The sequence below is a fragment of the Thermochaetoides thermophila genome (assembly GCF_000221225.1).
Source record: "Thermochaetoides thermophila DSM 1495 unplaced genomic scaffold scf7180000011822, whole genome shotgun sequence".
In the NCBI taxonomy this organism is placed as follows: Eukaryota; Fungi; Ascomycota; class Sordariomycetes; order Sordariales; family Chaetomiaceae; genus Thermochaetoides; species Thermochaetoides thermophila.
In genome coordinates this window covers 2,697,129-2,709,110 of record NW_006383038.1, presented here as the reverse complement: position 1 = coordinate 2,709,110, position 11,982 = coordinate 2,697,129, and the positions used below count along the sequence as shown (strand labels likewise).

At 51.8% G+C, this 11,982-nt stretch overlaps 3 protein-coding genes across 3 annotated transcripts; 1 reads left to right on the top strand and 2 right to left on the bottom strand.

Moving 5' to 3' along the window:
• Positions 1-386: 386 nt before the first annotated feature.
• Positions 387-3,738, top strand: CTHT_0071760 (uncharacterized protein; the record flags this gene model as incomplete). Its single annotated transcript, XM_006697378.1, has 3 exons — positions 387-1,240; positions 1,305-2,254; positions 2,798-3,738. 3 exons carry the CDS (start codon positions 387-389, stop codon positions 3,736-3,738), a joined length of 2,745 nt encoding a protein of 914 aa, XP_006697441.1.
• Positions 3,739-4,099: 361 nt separating this feature from the next.
• Positions 4,100-5,392, bottom strand: CTHT_0071750 (uncharacterized protein; the record flags this gene model as incomplete). Its single annotated transcript, XM_006697377.1, has 3 exons — positions 4,100-4,277; positions 4,336-4,504; positions 4,555-5,392. The coding sequence occupies 3 exons, from the start codon at positions 5,390-5,392 to the stop codon at positions 4,100-4,102; spliced, it is 1,185 nt and encodes a 394-aa protein (XP_006697440.1).
• Positions 5,393-7,552: 2,160 nt separating this feature from the next.
• On the bottom strand, positions 7,553-11,550 carry CTHT_0071740 (zinc finger domain-containing protein; the record flags this gene model as incomplete). Its single annotated transcript, XM_006697376.1, has 3 exons — positions 7,553-7,638; positions 7,717-11,160; positions 11,436-11,550. The coding sequence occupies 3 exons, from the start codon at positions 11,548-11,550 to the stop codon at positions 7,553-7,555; spliced, it is 3,645 nt and encodes a 1,214-aa protein (XP_006697439.1).
• Positions 11,551-11,982: the final 432 nt, after the last annotated feature.

The following is an 11,982-nucleotide window of genomic DNA, read 5'->3' as shown; positions in this document are numbered from 1 at the left end:
ATCACAACTGCCTGCTCGACTTTGCCCCCTTGACACATCCCAAAAGGTCTCCTACGGTCAGCGATAATCAGATTCTGAATTTAATGTGACCGAACAGTATTCAATCGTCGGAGTGTAACAACAAGGGCTAGCAATACTTCAAGGTCCGAACGTCAACGCACGATGGATAGCACCAGCCAGAAGAACACCGTCAAGAATGATGGTGATCCTGTCAGGTCAAGAAATCATGGCTTCGTCCGATCTTTTTTCACTAAGTTGGGCCTTGATGCAAGTACTTTGACTGCGATGCTGAAGTAGGTGCATCTTTGCGTTAGAGCCTCTCGAAATCCTTGCCAACCTGTTTAACTCTCTCTAGGGGTTCGCTTCCACCGACAATAGGCATCGCCATGTGCCATGCTCCCGCAGTAGCCTCCTATTTTGGCACAATCAGTTACCTCGTTCCCATTACGAGTGTCCTCGCAATGTCCGTCTTGCCGAGAGGCAAGTTCCTTATGAACCTTATTCTTAACCTCTTGGCTGTATGTTTTGGTACAGCCTTGTCCATGCTCGCCCTCTGGTCCGCTGTGCAAGCCCGTCATCACACAACACCTGATGGGATCCCTCCAGGACTTGCGCCGAAATACAACGCGAGCCAGTCAGCCGTTTGCGCCATATGGCTGTTTGCTAGCATCTGGTTCGGAAACGTAGTTCGCGCGAAGTTGCCGGCCTTCAACCTCCCCATCATTACCTACAGCATTCTAGTCAACATTGCTGTAACCTTTGGATCTTCTCTGTCAACGACGGCTGCCGTTGAAATGTTTGTAACACAACTATTTACAAGCATGCTCACGGCCCTCGCTATTGCCCTCGGCGTCAATCTTCTTGTCTTCCCGGTTAGCAGCCGCTTGGTCGTTGTTAAAGAGTTCGCTGCCGGCTTCGGGCTGCTCAAGAAACTGGTCTCGCAGCAAAAAGCGTACCTGGCAAGTCCAGAATCGACTGCTAGATATTCAACTCTCACACGTCCCGAAACCCTGTTTGGGAAGGTTGAAGATGACGGAACACCAGAAGACCAACAACCAAAGGTCGTCAGAGAAAACAAGGCGGAAGATGCACTTCAAGAAACCGGCACGAAGATAAGAGAACTTGTTGGAAAGCTGCACGTTGACGTTCCTTTTGCAAAGCGTGAAATCGCTTGGGGAAGACTGGATGCTAAAGATTTGGCGGAGATATTCAAACTGTTTCGCAACCTCTATATCCCAATGTATGATTATCCGTTGTCTCCTTATCTCTCAAAAGCTCTTCTTAGCTAATATGAAGCTCGGCAGTCTCGGGATGAACACCATTATTGACATATTCAGACGGTTTTCGGAGCGTCCGGACTGGACTATCGATGGCGATGCTCCCGCCGAGATCATTGCCGAAAAGTTGAAGGAACAGCATGTATGGGACGAGGTCATGAAGCAAGTTCAAGAGCCCTTCGAAATTCTGTCGGAAGCCATCGACAAAGGCCTTGAACATGCCGGTATCTGTTTGGGTATCCTTCCCAGGCTGAAGAGACAACCGGTCCGCAGGTTCAGCCAGCCAAATCAAAACCCCTTTGAAACTGATCTTGAGGGTGCAGAAGAACTTCAGCCGGGCGACTTGCATTTTGCCAGGGTTATCGACGAGAAGATTTACGCTTTTCGTTCAAGGAAGGGAGAGCTTCTGCGCACCTGGGTTCGACAGAGAGGTGTTAACCTAGATGACGACGGTGGAGGCCCTTCATCCTTCCGAAGCGAACGGGACCAGGTCCAGTTCTACATCATTCTCTATTTGGAAAACTTGATGCACGCATCGGGCGAAGCCGTTCAGGACCTTGTCGACTTTGCTGATGAAAAGATTGCTGATGGAACGATGTCTAAAAAACGATTAATTGTCCCTTCAACCCGTCGTCTGAGGAAATGGCTCCGAGGCATTTTCAACAACGAAGACTCTTCGGGCGAAGAATCTCCCGACATTATGGAGAGTAGCAGAAATGTTGTTTATTTTGGCGATGCCTACAAAAGGAGGAAGGATCCTGAGCACCTCCTTCCTGAGACAGCCTGGCAGCACTTTGGTAACCATCTGAGAAAGATCTCCAAGTTTCTTGGCTCTGAAGAATCTTCATTTGGCTTCCGAGTTGCTTGCGCTACTATGTCGGTTGGCATTTTAGCTTTCCTGGAACACACACAGCACTTTTTTTTCGAGCAGAGGTTGGTATGGGCTATGATTGCTATTGCCATTGGAATGTCCATGAGTAAGTGTTAAGATCTCCCTTGTCCTCTTACCCGTGCAAAATCGCGGTATTCTGACCATAGCCAACAGCATCTGGTCAATCGTTATTCGGCTTCTTGTGCAGAATCGGGGGCACCATTTTCGCCATGATTTGCTCTCTCATTGTCTGGTATATCGTGAACGAACATGTTGCCGGGATTATTTTTTTCCTATGGGTTGCACTCTGCATCAACTACTATTTATTTGTCAAGTACCCTCGCATCGTCCCAGCGATCATCATCTCTGTTGTCACACAGTGTATGATCATTGGCTACGAACTTCAGGTCATTGCTATCGGTCGTGAGGCGGCTGAGAAATCGGGCCAGCCATTTTATCCGTATGGTCTTCCTTCTGTCCTTTCTCCCTTGGTAGAGGAGCTTATTCACTGACCTGGACCATAACAGGACATACTTGCTAGCTCCATACCGCGTTGCTTGCGTTGCTGGAGGGACCTTCGTTGCCTTTCTCTGGACGATCTTCCCTTCGCCTCTAACTGATCGGACATGGTTGCGGCGTGACCTTTCAGCAACTCTCTATCTCCTGGCCAACTACTTCGGCGTCATCCATTCAACCCTCAAGTCCAACGTCCAGGGCACCATAGGAGACATCAATGTGCATGGCACGCCAGCTCATCATCTGTACAAGGTCACTCGCAAAATCTTTGGCAAGCTCATGATGCTGATTCCTTCCATGTCACAACACTCCGAATACCAGAAATGGGAACCCACAATTGGCGGAAAATTCCCGCGCGACGCTTACAACGACATAATAAAACGCAGTAACCGCATCTTGTCTTATCTTATCTTAACTAGCTACACCTTGATGCATCCGACGCGACTGCGTGTCCGAGACAGACTCATGGATGACTTTTCTGGTGCTGAACGTCAGGGCCGCTTCCCGGGAGGTTTCCGGAGTCGTCCCCAGACGCTTAGCTCACGTTGTCCTTCTGTTTCGAGTGCCAATCATGAGTGGCTCACTGCTCTTGCCGAGGTCCTCGAGATTCTCAAGCCCACACATCACACTATCTTGTCGACACTTACTCTTCTCTCCAACTCACTACTTTCGGGACAAAGCCTTCCCCCTTTCCTGCCGCTACCTAAGCCATACGAGATGACACGTCAATTAATGAAATTAAGCAAGTCATCCGCGGATGTGGCGCTCTACAATCCCGATGGCGTGCCAGTGAGGATGGTCAGTTCACGAACCGGGAGAGAGGATGAGTACCATCTCGATTTACATAGGGATGCGGCCTTGGCGAACATCCTAGGCCCGCGAAATATCGAAAAACCGGGGTATGCAGAGTTTGCGGTCCTCCAGGTATGCACGACGCTAGTGTGCGATGATCTGGAGGGATTGATGGAGGATGTGAGTAGATTGGTTGGGGTTGTCGACTTCGACTTCCGCTTCGGTGTCAGCGAGTCAAGCTTAAACTTGGAGCATTCTCTGCGCCGAGGGAAGAGGGAGTAACTTCGGCTTCCTAGCATGGAGGAATAAAGTATCATGAAACCCGGAAACTTTAGTAAAAAACACACTGTTCCTATGGCATTCGGGTGAAAGTTTCGGGCACTGACTGGAACTCTACAGTGACTGCGTTTTTCAGATGCTTTGTCACAACAGGAGTTCCTTATAGGAGCATAGACACACTTCCGTAAAATACTTCATCTCGGGTTCTGTTCTGTAATTTGACTGTTCTGAGTCTATAATCTATCTTCTATCATTTTACTTACATCGATCGCGTTCTCGTCGTTCCTCTGGCATGTAACATGAAAGGAATGACATTCGTACGTGAAATTCATAGATTGTCTCCTGTCTGCTCCATGGCCACCCTTTAATTCTTGGCCCAGATCAGCGCACCAGGCACGTTCGGATCCGGCTCGACATACTTGCACTTGGTGAAGCACGCCCACAGCTGCCCAACGAAAGAACGCTCGTCACGGTGGTAAAGATCACCCAAAAGTGGCTTGATTGCTTCAGTGGCTTCCTCTGCGTAGTAGAAGGGGATACGGCTGTCGACGACATGGTCAGTTTCCCACTTCATACGAGCGTGATAAAGAGATTACTAACGGGAAAAGATGGTGCACGACATGTGTGTCGATGATGCCGTGGAAGAGATGGCGGCCGATCCAGCCAAAGTCACGATCCACGGTGGCGAGTGCCCCCTTGACAAAGGTCCAGTTCTCGGCATCAAAGTGATGGACCTCAGGGTGAGTGTGGTGAAGGTAGGTAATGGCAACTGATCAGGCGTTAGTCTCTGATGCCTGTCTCACAAGAGGTATAACTTACCCAACCAATGGTGAACCCAACAATAAGGGGCAATGTACAGAAGACAGACCGTCTTCCAGCCGACTGCATTTGAAGCGAAATACAGGCCTGTGGCAACAATAGCGAGGCCGATGTCTGACAGAACGATATAGCCGGCCTCACTGGGGCGAAAGACGGCGCTCTTTGGATCGAAGTGACTGACGCGTAGCCAACTAGCCTTGCGTTGCTGACTGTTGCTCCCGGCCGAGACGTTAAAGAGCAGGTACATCTGGAAGCCGGCGAGTTGGTGAAGAAGCAACTTGACGAGCTGAACAATTGGCACGTCCTCGATCAGCTCCCGGTCAAGGTACAAGTCGGCGAGGCGGCGCTTTTTGCGGTCCTCCTTGGTATGTGGCACGAAAGCCATATCCTTCTCCATGTGGCCCGTGAAGAGATGATGGCGATGATGTGAGAACTTCCAGCTGAAGTAGGGAACCAACAGAGCGGAGTGCAGAACCCAGCCCACGAAGTCATTGAGTTTGCGGTGCGCCGAGAAGGCTCCGTGGCCAGCCTCATGCGCCAGAATCCAAATACCAGTGCAGATGAGGCCTTGAACAAAGCCATAGACGAACCAGGCCGTGGTGCGCAAAACAAAGGGCTCCATCTGGGGAATATAGGTAAGGGCTGCCCAACCTAGTGCCGTCGCCATGGCGACGTCCCGCGCGACATAGCCTAGTGAACGCAGAGTCGACGGCCGGAAGCAATGCGGAGGAATTGCGTTCCTGATGGTTTGAATGTCGGGATACGCAGGCCCGGCCGTCTTGATTTGGCCATCCACCCTGCGACTTCTGGTTGTTGTGGTCGTGGTAGTCGCCGTCATTTTGATGATCTCGGAGACTAAGTGGCAGAACCAAAGGAGGAAAACTGAGAAACTAGTTGTGAGGAACGTATATAAGGACAAAAAGAGAGGAAACAAGAAAAGAGTGAAAAAGACACCCGGTTCGCTTCTCGCCTGGACAAAAGGACATGCTCAACATTTTCGCTTTTTTTCTGCCATTCTTCACGTCGCTGACCGCCCTGAGCCCAACCCCTGATACATTACCAACCAGGTTTCTCCATGCTCTTTTCAGGTTGGGCCCAGTTCGACCAACAAGCGGGGAGGATGGATGCATCAAAGGCAAGTACAGGATCCATGTTAATCTGGGTCTCAACTAGATTGTGTCTAGACCTTCCCCCACGCAGCTACTCTCTAGACAAAAGGGCTAGGTACCTAATGTGAAAACCGGAAGGAGGCCATTGCCACGCGTACAACACTCAACCATCTAGTTTGATCATAGGTGGGGGTACTTTGGCCCTCGGTAGTAACACAAAGTTTTCCAACTCAACAACAACAAAAAATCAACATCAAAATGCTTCAATAATTCCTTTGCTCAGCCCTGCTTTCACTTAACCAAAAGAAATAGGTATTTTTCTATTTATTTTCAATACGTTGTATTGATTCAGAGGGTGAGAATTCGAAGGATTGGACCCATGATCCCTGTCTAAAGTTATGAACAAACACAAGGGTTGAAACGCATTTGGTCGCTTTATTGTTGGCAGGCGATGCTGAAGAACAGAGGGAGAAAAGCGTCAAAACTATATACTTGCCTAACTATGTGCTTTTACCCTGTAGGCTGCGTTAATTCTGTGTGGTCCACCTCCAGGTGCCCCGTTCGCGTCTCTTTTATCTCTTCAATCTCCTATCATCGAGTAAAACACGAGAAGCCCAGCCGTTAGGAAAAAAAAAAAAAAACTCCTTATCCTCCTTATCGCAAATTGTCGAACCTAAACCCGCCAGAAAAGGCTCAAATGGAGCCAACAACTCTTCCGACCAATGAAAGACTGCTGAGTAGGTTTAATAGAAGGCAAGGGCGACAAGCAAAAGCCGTTCTGTCCCTTTAAAGGCCTGGACCCTGCATGAAGCGCCTAATACGTATCAGGTAAAATCAAAAGGTCCAATTTTCCTCCTCAACACAACTTGCGACAGAGCGAAGTAGACACATAGCTAAAGCCTCCAAATAGTATGCTGAGCTAGTAGGCAGGCTAGCTGACTGCAAACTAGACAACCCTCGAACAGGTATCCTTCGAACAGGTATCCTTCATGCAAAGTACAGGATACACTATCTTCCTGTTTTAACAGACGCCAAAAAGCATCTTGCGTATACCAGCCCCGTATCCTTTCTCATGTTCCATGCCCAATCAACATCTCATGACCATAAAGATTCGCTCTCGGGCTAGCTGCAAATGATACCTCTCTTTCCTGCTGATTAATTCCAGTGCGGCAACCCGTCGTGATGCATTGTTCTACATACAACTGACGTCAGAAAAGAAGGCTTGGTTGGTATCAACGTTGGAAGTTTTCAATATGGTATTCCGCTGACACAGCTGGCATGTCACCGACTCTTTCATGAAGATGGCTCATTGCCCTTTTTCTTGTCTTCCTCTCTCTGAGTGTTCTGTTATCCACAACCAAAAAAGACATCGTTTTCCCATCATGTTTTTAAACCCAGAAGCCTACAAAGCTAACGATAAACTCCATGACGCCACCTGCGAGCGTACTCGTAGCTCGCCATGAAAAGAAAGCAACCATCCCATGCCCTCCGAACTTGTAGCAAATCATACATTCAGCACCATGAGAAGCCCAACCCGAGATGTGTAAATCGACGCCAAATCCTAACCCACATCAGCCCGAACCTTCTCTTCAATCAAGACCCTAATAAGGCCCTTTCACCTTTGTCAATTTCGAAGGCAACGTAATGTAAGATCTTGACCCAGCGCACAACCCAAGAAATGAAGCCCCCGCGGGCCTGAGCTGTTTAGGAAACTGCACGCAATATGCAGAAGACAGAACAAAACCTCCTGATTAAGCGCTTCAATAGCCTTTGTCACCGTGCTGTCAGTTCTTTGTGGACATCAGATCAAATGGCAGCCAGGCAAGCCCCAACGATGACGTCGCTTCAATGCCATTGCGCGGAAATTGCTTATTAACGTTTGAACCAGTTCAGTCGTTGATAGTGGCCGACTTTTCGGCGCGTGCACTGACACGACTCGCATACACCTCCAAGCAGGATGTGGCCAAGCGAGTCACTTCTCCCATGATCAGCAAATACCATCTTTCAAGATGAAAATATTGTAACAACAAAAGAGCAAAACTCCAGAACTTACCAGGCCAAACCCGTGCCTTGTCGAACAGGTATGCAGTCAGCCGCAGCAGCTTCGCAGCATAGCCCGCATCATCAACAATATGGCAACTGCCAACAGGTTCGGAGTCCTTGTCATTGGCTCCTCCCTTCACTCTCCCGCTGTCTCGAGTTGCACCTGCTCTCACTTTGCTCTCAATTTCTTGAATGATCTCATCAACCTTCCCTAGCAGCTTGATGTCCTCTTCTTCAAGCAGCACGATGGCAGGCACTTGCGTGAAGTCCACATTGTCCCTCCCAAGAACCCCAAGATAGCGGCCAACACGATCTTGAAGTGTCGAGATCCATTCAGCAAGGACAAGAACACAGTCGAACACATAAAGTGATGCCTGCAGCGGTAGCTCGCGGCCCATTAAATCGGCCAAGGAGAGGCCAAGCTTGCTAGAGGCGCAAAGGGATTCGGCAGCAATCGAAGCAGCTTTGCGCAAGAATTTCTCTCTACGAGACATGGCTCGATGGCATGATTCCTGTGATGAGGTGCGAGACGAGTGCTGCGTGAGAGCAGAGTTGATGGTGCCAGAAGGGGCAAACTCTAGGGATTGTGTGGCTTTTGGGTCAACTGCCCGGCAAACGGAGCCATTGCCGTCACCCAAAGGATCTGTGACGGACGAATCAGTTGCTGACTGCGGGGTCAATGAAAATTCGGCATGCTGAACGACATCGGCTCCACGGGAGACTTCCTCAATCACACCATCCCAATCACGCTGCCAAAACTTCTCCTTGGCCCGGGAGAGGTCAACGAATAGACGGATGTAAGCGAGATCGAGCAAAAGAATAGAGTCGGCCGAAAGCGGCCCGGCACCATATGGGTTTGGACGTTCCGCGCTGTGAAACGGGGTGTTCGCCCAGGCAGCATGCCATGTCTTCAAAGCAGGCTCAATGTGTCGATGCATTTGCTCAACTTCGCAGTCGGTCCAAGCCTTACTGTGATGGCGCTGGCGCGTTTCCCATATATAATTGTGGAGCGCATTAATCAGGATCAAACAGCCAAAGGCGCTAGGCTTCAGGTTGGTCTTAGGTAGATCGCTGACATTGGTAGCCGACCCGAGCGGCAGCTGGAGAGGAAACGGATGCTTCTGGTGCTGTAGCTTGTCACTACTCCGCAACAGCTCTCCTAGGGCCTCGTGAAAGGTTATCCGGTTGTGATATGCCCCTAAAACTCCACCTTTTAGTCGGAAATCGGCTGCGCTCCGCGCAGCAAAGAACTCCTCGTTACACGGGAGGTCCAGGTGAATTTCAGAATTGGTCAAGGCTGGTGAGAGGTTATATGCCGACACTAAGAGGCTAGACACGACAAAGATGGCAAAGAGGGTTCGCTTGCGCTCTTCTGCTACCTTCCAGTGCAGCCACTCGGCGTGCTCTTGGGCAAGGGTGTAACCTGAACCATTCCAACCGCCAATGCCGTCTGCATCGGGCATGGCAATATCTTTGATGCTTGGTTCGACCGATACTGGCTGAAACAGATTTGCTCCTTGGGCGAGACTTACCAACGCGGCGGCGTGGGTCGACGCAATCTCGCCCGTACGCTTATCCCCGCAGTTATGACCATATACAACATTCAAAAGCATCGCTTGGACTAACCACACTGGGGTCTCGACGGGGGATTCCTGCTGTTGCGAATTATGGTCCGCCAACACGGACGTGAGCCGGATGGACTCTGCTTTTCTTACGTTCGCTTTCCTCCTCTCGTCAAGATACAGTTGGATCATCTTCTTAGCCAATCCAAACAGCTCCATGGATGCCTGATGTTCCAGCTCAAACAGGGCACCGATGGCTGCCATGGACAGCAGCAGGGAGCCACTCCCACAAATGCCGCTAGTTTGCCCGCTTGTGAGATGCGTCGGAAGCTCGAAGGACAGCGTCGGTAGGTGGATGAAGGGTAAGTGGGGATGGAAGTATCGCAGGTAGGCTCCGACGTAACGCTGAAGGCTCTGCGTGCTCGGGAGGGAGACGGATTGCTCGGGGGTGGTGCTGTTCGCTGGGGACGGCTGAACGGTCAAGGGTGAGCTCGGGGCGGCGAACGACAATCTCCGCGTTCCAAACGGGGAAGCCTGGCAGGCCGATAGGGCACCTAGGATGGCATTTCTTGTTGAATCAGTGATTGTCGAGACGGGTAAGGTGCCATGATTACTACCATTCATCGAGGACGGCGTTTCCGGGCCGGCACCAAAGCTCATGGATTGGTTTACATTCTGGCCATTCAAGCCTGAAATAACGGGCTGCTGACTGATGGAGTTCATCGAGGGCGGCGGCGTAGAGAAGTACGAGTCATTCAACGTCTTGGCCGAAGATGGCTGGGGTGATACGGGTGCGCCACTCAAGAGGTCGGGAAAGACGGAATTAAGATCGAGAGAAAAGGGGTTATTCGATACCTGTGGCGTAGTCATGAGAGAGGGCTGCCATATTGAGGTAGAAGTGGTGGTGGTAGTGGTGGTGGCGGTCGAATGATGGTTCGAACCATCCACCATGACATCGCTGATGCCGCTTTGGCTCGTCGTGCTGATGGCAGAAGGCGAGGAGCCGTCGCCCGTGGTCTCGGTGGTCGTGTTGTTATTGAATGACATTTGCTGCTCAAAGCCCGACAACCAGTCGAAACCGTCGTCCAGCGCCTGGCCGCTTGAAATGTCCGTCAGGCCGTGCGAGAAAGGAGAGAGCGGGTCCATAGCATTGGAAGGAGGGGAGTCGCTGTAGTGCAGGGCATTGGGGTTGATGGTAGAGCCAGGAGAGTTCACGAAGAAGAGGCCGTCCATGTCGAAGTCAGAGCCAAAGCCCATTGGCGGCGCGGTGCGCAGCCCGCTGGAGAAATCCATCCCATTGATGCTATGAGTCTCCAGTTTGGGCAGACCAAGAGTGTTGCCCCGATGAGCCAGAGCCGACGCCATACCAAAGTTCTCCAGACCATGAGTAGGCAGTCCGAGCAGGCTCGGGTGGCGGCTGTGGGTGGGAGGCATGCGAGATACCGAGGCATTGGCGGCAGCAATCATCTGCATGGCCGTGCCATCCACATGGCTTATGGTGTTTGCCCTGGGCCTCATATTGGCGGCCGAGGCGACGCCAGCAGTAGCAGAGGCAGCACTGGGCCCCGCGATGCTATTCTTCCGGGCGCGGCTGGCGCCTGGGGCCGCCCCACTTGCGCTCTCCCGGCGGTTACGGGGACGAGAGGACGGGGTGGTGGTTTGATGCAGCTTTTGCTGGTGGCGGAGGAGCAGGTCACGACGGGCGAAGCAACGGGCGCATTCGGGGCACTCGAACGGCTTCTCTTTTGTATGCGACCGCTCGTGGCGCTTGAGATGCTCCAAACGAGCGAACGACCGCTGGCAGGTGCTGCAGACATGGGGACGCGGCTTGTCGGTCTTGGGCGGGGGGAAGGGGGCCGGAGCCTTGGTGTTGACCATGATGGTCGAGGCTTCTTGCGGGAAAGGAGAATTGTCAGCAGCGATGTCGCCAGCGCACAGAGTAGAGGCAGAGAGTATTGGAAGACCGAGTTATAAATGGTCAGGCAATGCAATAGGGGTTCCATGTGTTGCGTTGTATGTATGTGCGTGTATAGATAGAGGATTGGATTGATTGCGAATCCATCCATCGCATCCACGGATGGTGGGGTGTTGCTTGGTGGGAAAGGGGAAGGGGTTAGGGGAGCAGGGAGCAGGGAGCAGGGAGCAGGGAGCAGGGAACAGGACATACCAGCTTCATCGCCCGTGGCCGCAGTCCCGCCCGCGGCCGGCGAAGAGGACGATGACGAAGAATTGGACATGGCAGCGGCCTCGAGCTTGATGCCAGCGTCACTCGACACAGTCATGGTCCTTGGGGCGGGATTCTGTGCGAGGTTGGAGCAGACTGGCAGTGTGGTTTGTGGTGTGTGTGGTTTGTGGTTTGTGTGGTGAGACGGTGGACGGCGGAGAACAACTTGGCTGAGCAACCGGCGAATTGCACTTCCTGGAGAGCAGAACGGGAGCTAGGATGCGAGACAGAGAGAGGGAAAGAAACAGAGAGAAGGCTGAGGCTGGGTCCTCCGTAGCCGGGGTGGTGGGGAGCTGTCCTGCGTGCTGCGGCGGGTGGGAGGTTGTGAGGTGCAGGCACACAGAAGGCAGCGATGGCGGCAGCAGCAGCAAACTGAAGCAAGCAGCAGATGAATGGCGGGCGGCAGTTAGCGAGCAGCAACACCCGGAACAGCAGAGCGGTGGGAAGAGTTGATGGAGGCCTGGACGGAAGCTCTGGAGCGAGACACGAA